General features: G+C 35.2%; 1 protein-coding gene across 1 annotated transcript; it reads right to left on the reverse strand.

Annotated features, from left to right (window-relative positions):
* Nucleotides 1–227: 227 nt before the first annotated feature.
* On the reverse strand, nucleotides 228–9339 carry LOC112717338 (uncharacterized). Its single transcript, XM_029289370.2, has 10 exons — nucleotides 9187–9339; nucleotides 7906–8024; nucleotides 7175–7263; nucleotides 6766–6884; nucleotides 6566–6651; nucleotides 6388–6478; nucleotides 3382–3797; nucleotides 3066–3310; nucleotides 2838–2952; nucleotides 228–426 (listed from the first exon to the last, which is right to left on the reverse strand). Exons 1-10 carry the CDS (start codon nucleotides 9337–9339, stop codon nucleotides 354–356), a joined length of 1506 nt encoding a protein of 501 aa, XP_029145203.1. The 3' UTR covers nucleotides 228–353.
* Nucleotides 9340–10213: the final 874 nt, after the last annotated feature.

Genomic DNA, 10213 nt, shown 5'->3' on the forward strand with positions numbered 1-10213 from the left:
TTTTTTATTTTAGTAACAAATTATTTTTCAGAGTGCTGCACCTTTATTGTAACACCCTAACTACCAAAGTTCACGCTTCCGGCTGCGCTACTCTGATAGCTCGGACATTACGACGACTCTTATACTATTTATTACTAAAATATGAGCCTGTTTGAAACTTTAAACCGCAAATACCGTTCCCAAAAATACTTTCGTTCGATAACGTACATCCAAGGAAACCATACAACTTACAAAACTCATGAAGAGTACATCCATATATATACATACATATACAAATAATATTACAGACATTAACCAATACAATTCCTATCCCTCTTATAGAATATATCAAGATAAAGGCGAGGGTACAATAATTAATAAGCTAAATCAATACAGAACATCACAACAATAACTAAATAAATTCTTCGTAACTTCTGCGCCCATATCCTGAAAGGGGAAAAATGTAAGGGGTGAGAACATCATCCTCGAAAGGGTTCTCAGTAGAGGGTTTTTAGGAATTACTGTAATAGGATACATGAAGATAAACCGTACCAGTGATTATTAACCATCTTATGCCTCTTTTCAAAAACAACAGTTTACGATAAACGTAAAGTCAGAAATCTTTTCTGAAAGAGGAACCGTTCAATTCTCAAAACATCAAAGCATTTCAAAAAGGTTTATCTATACTGAACCAAAATAACCTTTCATATCTTATTCCAAACCAGAACCACAAAACCGAAATCAACCACCGGTCCATCTCATTCAACCACGGCCCTAGGCCCAAACAATTCAACCACAACCAATCCACCACAATCCAACATAGTTCCAGAAGCAAACACAAGTAGGAAGATACAAACACAAACAAACAGTTATTGCAAGTAGAACAATTAGCAGTTAATCACATAGGCAAACCAAGTACAATATGCATACCCAAACAATGTCACATAGATGCATATGATGCATGCCTGTCCCTAGTGGCTGATGATATCATCTGTCGGTTATAGAGCCAACCCGACAAGTCCTGGTAGCTAACCATTGGACTGTCCCTCTGTCGCGCATCCCCAACTCGAGTTATACTCATCATAAACTTGATCATAAACATGATCCATATCCATCACCCTCACTGGTGAATATTTCGGGGGCGAGCTCATCCGGGACTTTCACAGTGCCCGGCCACACTTACGACATAGGGTCAACAGAGTATCAAGTCTCAACCTGGAGCACGTGGTGGCTAGCCACTGCTACTACCCAGGGAAACCCTCAACTCCGATAGTGGAAGTGCAAACATCACAACTTATCAATATCTCAGCATAAATGCTTTCATTCTCAATCATGGATCAACATCCATCTCAGCCATCCGGCTCACGGTTCAATCCAGAACCAGCCAATATTAATAATCACACGCAGCCATTCCGGCTCACGGTTCAATCCAGAACCAGCCAATATTCATATCATTCAAAGCCATTCCGGCTCACAACAAAACAGCACTTCCACATTCAAAATCATCAAATTATGAAATCGGCATTTAAGCCATAAATCATTTTCTCAATTCATTTCACTTTAAAATCAAGTTTCAACTCTTTTCAGCCTTGGCTTTAGAAATCTCGTTTCTCAAATCATCTCAGGCTCATAAGCCAAATTTACTCAAAGTGAGTTCCCTTTTTAAAACAGAGCCACTCTCGGCATTTTCTTTCCAAACTTCCAAACCATGGCAAGTTAAGGATTATTTCAAAGCATTCAAAATCACCCATCCAACAATGGGATTTTATATCAAAAGTTTCTCGGCAGAGTCCCAAGTCTTTAGGGAAGGTCAACCTATATCAATTCCTTAAAATTCATTGAAACTCTTAAAATCATAGATTTCTCGGTTCAAGTAAATAAAACTGAATTTACTATAAAACCGGCCATACCAAATCACAAGTTACAACCCGGTCCAAAAATCAACTCATTTGAAACGAAACCGGTTCATTTGAATCAAACCACTTTCAAGTTTCTTTTTAGAACCCATTTTTCTAACTCTTCCAAAATGCCTCAAACTTGATTAATCAATCAAAAGTCTAGGTTCCTTTGAAATCACTAAAAACTCCTTTTTATTTTAAAATCGATATTGGAGCATCATTCTTTCCTTCAGTGATTCAAACGGTAAAAATAGTTCAGTTCTAAATAAGCCGAACTCAACGTATAAGGTTCATCAAATAAATTAAGCTTGAAAACATAAATATCCTTTTAGTAAATCAAATCATACAATTTCTCAATTCCAACCCTTTTAAATAACCTTACAAACAATTGTAGGATTTTGTAGAAATTTCGGCAGCACCTCCCCTAAAACTTGGACTTTTGCCACCCGGTTCGGGTCCCAACTAAACCATTTCTCATTCCTTTTCAACAGTTCAAAACCAGAAATCAATTTAAAGCAAGCTAAATCCAACAACCGCCTCAGTGGCGTATCTCAAGGATACCATTTCAAAATCAACTCAATATCAATCGATATAACTCATTTCCAAAGCTTTAAAGATACGGTTCAATAACAAATCATTTGTCCAAAACCAAATCAATTAAAATAAACCAGGCTGAATTCAAAAGTGCATTCGACTTTTCACATCATTGAAACAATTGACTCAATTCAAACCAATCCTCAACGGTTTAAACTCAGATTTCAAATCTTTAAAGAATCAACTTCAAAACGTTATATTTCACAAAGCCACACAACAACTCAGCCAAACCAACTTCCATAATCATTCAAGTCAATTAAATAATACATAAGGCAGATACAATCACCAAATACACAATATCTCACATCAGTATCCATATGTAATAATTCCAATACATAAAACATAGTTTTTGGAAAGCGCCCCTACCTCAAAATGCAAATTTCATAACCCAAACGCTTCACCGAGTCCTTTTCGCCTCCACCCAAAATCAAAGGCAGCTTCAAAGCACAGCCCACACATTTTTGCAGCAGCATAAACAGCTCTAATTTACAATAAGCAACCTCGGTTACTAAACCCTAAGAACATTTATTTCGTAAATGCATTAATACACGTACAGAACAATAACGCGAGGATTTCCGAAACATAAATACCTACTCGGATAACAAAACGAGGCGGCTACAACTCCAAGCACAGAATACAAGCACGAATCCACAACCCTATGATGGACAACACCGCAATGCCTCAGCATAAGCTTACAGAGCAGCGACAAAAGGCCTTTCGACTCAGAAATTCTTACCAAAACAGAGGACTCGGTGGCTGTTTCCGGTGACAGAGGCGACGAAGGCCAGGTGCGGCGACCCCCAGTGGCTCTTTCTCCCTCTACGCGACTCAAATGACCGCTGCAGCAACAAGTCGTGACTATGGTATTCTCAGAATTCAAAAGAAATAGAATCCATTAACAAGACCTTACCAACAGTGTTCTTCCGGCGACGAAAATGGCGTTCCCCGGCAGCCAGGCAAGGCGGCACAGTTCCAGACAGCGGAAGTGATAGGGAGCACTGTGGGTATAGCAAACAGCAGCGGTGGCTCCCCAGCTTGCCCTCTGTTCGCGTTCTTTCTCTCGCTCAGACCAGATCGGCAGCGGTTGGGCTCACCAGCAACGACGGCGAGGCCACGCTTCTCCTCGCGACGGCGTCCTCCATCAATGGCGTCAGGGCTCGACAGCAATGCCGGCGACGTGAAAAGGGCTCCGACGCGGTGGCTGGACCTTAGCTCGGCCTCAAATCCGCTCTCTCCTTCGTGCGTCTCTCCTTCCCGCGCGGTCTCCTCGGCGCTGGTGCAGACGGCGACGCAACGCGATGGCTGTCCTGGGCGGCGCAGCGGCGACTAGGGACTGGATGCGACTCCAGTGGTGACGGCGAGGCAGAACGGAGACCAGCAGTGGCTACCCCGTCTCGCGTGCCCTGGCTCGCGCTCTTCCTCTCTTCGTGAAGCGGCGGCAATGGTGGCTCCTTACCGGCGCCGTTCCTCCCGTCTCCCCTCTCCTTCTTCCCGTTTCCTCCTAACCCTTTTCTTTCTTTTGCTTCATTTTACAGCCGTTGCTGCATTTTGGTTTGGGAAAGGGAAGGCGTTTGTTTGCTGCTGGGTTGGGTGAGAAAAACCGGGTCGGGTAACGGGTCGTTGGGTTAGGGTTTCATTTTCAAAAATTAGGGTTAAGGGTAATTTGGTAATTTCAATTAAAATTAGGAATAATATAATAATTGAAATCCAATTTAAATCCAACACTATTTGTATATAGAAAAATACTATTTACTCATCAATTTCACAAATTATTTTCAATAAAATGCCCAAATCCAAAAATTAGAAATAATATACTTAATTTCTTCATTTTCCAAAATAGCAGTAATAATATTTAAAATATTACTTATCTAATCCAAATCATATAAAATCTTTATTATTTCATAACTATCAACTTTATAATTCAAATATAGAAAATAATCCAATAATTATAAAATTAGATAATAATCATAACTCATCTCAAATTCAATAAATCAAAACTTGCCTTAATTATCTTTAATAAAATAATTTCTAAAATTAAGGCTGTAAATAACTATATGATTTGGGACTTACTCAAAAAGACTTTTCAAAAATTTTGGGTCTTACATTTATTTTCTTTAGAACATATTTGTATTTGCCAAATTTCACTAAACTTCACAAAATTTAATTTATCTTTATTTTTTCACACAAAATTTAGAATAAAAAATAATAAAAGATATAATTATAAAAATTTGATAGTTAAAAAAAACATAAAATATACTAATTTAATATTTTAAAATAAATCTTTTTATATATCTTATTTACTAAATATAATTTTGTATTTTTATTTTATGTCTTAGTGTGTCTTTATAAATAAAAGCCACCCAAGAGATTGTGAAGACTTTTCTTACAAAGGCTTACATGTTACATTTATTTGCGGTAGACTGGTAGCTATCATTAAGTCCATACATTCAGATTAACCTTTTCCCCAATGTATGTAATATATGATTGTGAGCCAAACTCATAAGTCATAAGATAGCTTGTCCTATATGGTGAATAAGAGGCATTTACAAGTTTATAACCCTCTATTGAATTCGTTCAAATTATTTGGATCAGAAATGGTGCTCCGTGCTTGAGTGCTCGTTAATTCTTCGTAATAAAATCTCGAAACTCAAAACTCGTAACGTAACAGGCCAAATTTGTGAAACTATGGTTCTTCTATCACATGAAATAACCATTCTTTTAGTTGTTTATTTCTTAACAACGGCCTTATTTATTTATCTAATTATTACCAACTTCCATGTTTTAGCATGAACGCTCAATAAATCCGGGCCTTCTCAATTTTTTTTATTGTTGGGCCATGGTACAGGTTACGTTACCAATATTGGCCATTTAGCAACATTGGGGATTGAACCCAAGAAAATATAAAGAGACAAAAAAAACCCAAAAAATATAAATAAATAAAACCCAAGTGAACGGGTGCTGAGTATTAAGATTTAAGAATTTATGGAAAAAATACCAAAAAAAAGAATTTATGAAAAAAAAAAGACAAGAATTTAAGATAACCATCAAGCCTATCACAAGTGATAATATGCTTGAGTTGTTTGAGTAGTATTATATACCATGTTCGATTATTAGGAGTGACAAGTATGTGGCCCGTTTCATGATTAACCTCTGATAGAAATAAAACATATAATTTTTTAGTCGTAAAAATTAGAAGAACAATAATATTTATCGACAAATAAATAGCATCAGTAAATTAATACACTATTACAGTAGAAAAAATATCCAAAAAATTCAGAAATAAAAATAAAAATACACTAAAATTTTTAACGTAAAAAAACTTTTTTAAAATGAGAATTAAAAATCACAAATCACTAAGATTAAAGAAATAGTTTTATTATGATCAAAATAGGATACAGGAGAGTCACAAATCATTATACAAAATATACATACAACAAGCCAAACAATCCAAGAATCAAAACTTACAAAATAAGAAACAAAAAGATAAAAATATCATAAAATAGAGCTGCTACTATGTGGCCAATATCTCAAACAATAGACCTTTTATTCAAGATTAGAACGGTGTAAACAAAGAACCAGGTGTTTGAAACACGCTATTCAAATTTTAGTTCGATCCAACGGTTAACAAACCTGCAGTGGCGAATTTAAACAGATAGCTTTGTATATATGCAAATATAACTTTCTCTCTTCTCTTCTTTTTAGTGTTTGCTATTTCCTCTCAAATGAGACTTCTCTCTCTTACAACAGTAACTCAAGCTCATCAGCCACTTTATTCTCAGCCAAGAGAAATTACGGGCTTAGATACCAATAGGAAGAGAGAGCCCAAAATTCAACAAATCTCCCCCTCACGACTATGTGGAGGTAACTGCTAACACGACGATAAGCAACAAGCTTCAATCTTTTACATTGGTAATGCCTTGGTCATCATATCAAAATCGTTCTCATCCGTGTGAACCTTTTCAAGTTCCAACAACTCAATATCCAAAACATCACATATCCAATCATAGCTTACATCAATATGTTTGGACCGAGAATGAAAAGTAGAGTTTTTACCAAGATGTATAACACTTTAACTATCACAAAACAACACATACCTCTCTTGAGCAAATCCAAATTCCTTCAAGAATTTCTTCATCCAAAGAATCTCCTTGCATGCTTCGGTAATGGCAATAAACTCGGCCTTTGTAGTAGATAAAGCAACACATTTTTGCAATTTAGATTGTCAAGACATAGCTCTACCCACAAAGTTAATCAAGAAACCTAAAATGGATCTTCTAGAATCAATATTTCCTACTATGTCTGAGTCAGTATAATCAACTAGAATAAGCTTCTCACTTTCATAGCACAACTTCGTGTTAGAAGTACCACAAAAATATCTCATTATCCTTTTTACAATATTCCAATCATTTCTTCCTGAGTTTGAAATGAAACAGCTAACACAACCAACAAGATGAGCTATATTCGATCTTGTGTACACCATAGCATACATTAAACTACCCATGGCTAATGCATACGAAACTTTTTCCAAGTCTTTTTTTCTTCTTTACTTGATAGACTTTGCTTGCAACTCAATTTAAAGTGTGTATCAAGAGGAGTATCAATGGCTTTTGCTTTCTTCATTTGGAATCTGTGCATTGTCTCTATATATTTCTCCTATGACCGCCAAGGTTTCTTTTCCTTTCTATCACACTCGATTCTTATACCATGAAATTCCATTGCTAGCCCAAGATTCTTCATTGCAAATAACTCTGCAAGTTGCTTCTTGAACATGACAATTCTAGAAGCATTCTGACTAACAATAAGTATGTCATTAACATATTTTAAAACGATAATAAAATCACTATTAACAAACTATTAAACAACTACACAACAATCAGAAGTAGTCTTCTTGTAGCCTTATTTTGCCAGAACAAACTCGAACTTCTTGTACCATTGTCTTTGAACTTGCTTCAAGTCATATAAACTCTTTTTCAGTTTGCAAACATGATCCTTTTTTATTTAGGTTGTTCCATGTAAATTTCATCCTTAAGATCACCATGAAGGAAAGAATTTTTCACATCCATTTGCTCTATTTCTAAATAAAGACTTATAGCCAAACTCAAAATTGTTATAACAGAAGACCTTTTCAAAATCGGTGAAAATATTTTATTATAGGCAACTCCCATTTTCTGTTTGTAACTCTTGACCACCAATCTAGTTTTGTACCTTGGAGACTAAGAACTTCATGCTTCAACTTATAAACGGACGTGTTCTTCAAAACTTTGTTTCCTTTTGGAAACTTCACAAGTTCAAATGTTCTGCAGGAATTTTCTTTCATCTTGCATTGTATCAAACCATTTTTTATTGTCGTCACCTTTCATAATATTTAGGTTCTTCTGCATTAGTCAAGGTCACATACTCATTAGTAAATGTTACATACTCATTAGGAGGATACCTCGTTAAAGGTCGTCGCTCTCTAATAGACATCTTAGGATAGAAACCTGGTGGATCTTTAGGTAACTCAAGTTGGTTATCAACATTAATATCAACTGGAGCATCAAGTGGATCTCCCATCTGCTAATCATCAAAAACCAAATGCTCATTTTGGTGCATATGATCCTGAGCTTGATTCTCCGCTAGTTCTGGTGAAGGAGGTGGCTAAACTAGATCTATATCACTCAAGTCATTGCTCTCTTGTGATTGACTATTCTCTACCATATCAAAATCTTCAATAGTTTGGTTTTCAATAAATTTTGCATCACAGATTCTTATAAGTTTCTTTTCAATTGGATCATAAAGCCTGTAACTAAACTCATTCTGACCATATCCAATAGAAATGCACTACTTTATCTTCGCATCCAACTTGGATCTCTCATCCTTTCTAATATGAATAAATGCTTTGCATCCAAAGACCCACAAGTGATCATACGAGGCTTTTTTGCTCAACCAAACATGATTCAAAACATCGTTTTTCAAAAAAACTATAGAACTCAGATTAATCACATAAGCCATTGTAAGTAATACTTCACTCCAAAAGACTTTAGGTAGCTTAGTTTCAATAAGAATATACCTAATTCTTTCAATCAGTGTTCTATTCATCCTTTCTTCCAAACTATTCACTTGAATTATTTTAGGAGGTGTAATCATCAATAAAAGTAATAAAGTAAATAGCTCCATTAAAAGACCGTACTTTCAAAGGACCACAAATATCAGAGTGCACCAATTTCAAGAAGTTTGATTTTCTTGAAAGTTGATACTTCTTGAAGGATAATCTTCCTTATTTTCCAGCCATGCAATGAAAACGATTCTCCAACTCTGCATTCTTCAAACCAAAAAGAACATCCTTTCGAGCCAAATAATTTAAGTCATTTTCACTGATATAACCAAGTCTTCTATGCCACAAGCTACAAAATTCTTTACTTTCAACTGAATTCATACTATCTTTTGAAACTATGGCATGCATCACATAAAACTTGAAGTAGCCTTTCCTCGACCAAGTTGCCTTTAGTGAGAATCCATTGTTCAAACCCAAAAGTGTTAACAAAGCCTTCATTAAGAAACTTTTTAACTAAAACCAAATTCAAGCAAACATTTGGAACTTGTCTAACATCTTTAAGTAGCAACTTTATTTTTATATTAGTCTCAAGACAAACATCTCCTACACCAATCACCTTGGCCAAGCCATCATTACCTATCTTAAGCACTCCAAATTTGTTTGAGTATAAGAAGTGAAAACCTCCTTCTTTGGTGTAACATGTATTAAGGTAACATTATCAATTACATAGTTGAACTCATCATCAGAAACAAGATTGACTTTGTATTCATAATCAACAATGCCAACAATGAGAAAGATCATTTGAAATAACAGATACACGATTATTACCACCATTTTTCTTCGTTTCTTGCTTAACTTTGTTCTGTTTTTTTCAAAGAACAATATTTTTGGACGTGACCTATTTTATGACAGTAATGACACTAAACATTTTTGTATCTTGACTTGGATTTACTCCTACTTTTACCGCTACCTTTTTTACTTCTGCTCCGATTTTTCTCCATTCTTTTAGTGACTAACATTTTAGACTATGACGAAGAACTGTGCATCTTCATTCTCATTTCTTCATTTAAAATGCCACCTTTAACAGGTTGTATGGGCACTTTACTATTTAGAGAAGAATTAGTTAGAGATATACAAAATGTCTTCTAAGAATTCGATAAACTATTTAGCAACTACAATCCTTGAACCCCATCTTCAAACTTGATTCTCAAGCTTGACAATAGATAAAAAAATCCCTTGAAATTCATTCAAGTGATCTAATACTAGTGTCCCTTTCTTGTATCTCAAATTCATCAACATATTTAATAAGTGTAATTTATTATTGCCAGACTTGAAAGCATACAAGAATTTAATTTGATTTCACAAAGCTCTAGTATGAGTCTCATTCAATGTGACTGTAAACATTATCATTCACCATGCCTAATAAAGTGACAAACTTATTGATGTTCAAACTCTCATACTTCATTTATTTTAGGCTCTGATTTATGTATAGTAAATATGGGTAAATATAGATTTTTGACAAAAACAAATCTTTTATTTTGTCCTTCCATAGATAGTAACTAGTGCTATTCAAATTTATCATCTTAATAGAATTATTTGTCTCCATCTTTTAAGCAAGTTAAAATCAAATACCCAGCTCTGATGCCAAATGATAGGAATAAAACACACAATTTTCTACTTGCAAGAATTAGAGGAGTAACAATACTCA

This window comes from Arachis hypogaea, chromosome 10 (genome assembly GCF_003086295.3).
Source record: "Arachis hypogaea cultivar Tifrunner chromosome 10, arahy.Tifrunner.gnm2.J5K5, whole genome shotgun sequence".
Taxonomy (NCBI): domain Eukaryota; kingdom Viridiplantae; phylum Streptophyta; class Magnoliopsida; order Fabales; family Fabaceae; genus Arachis; species Arachis hypogaea.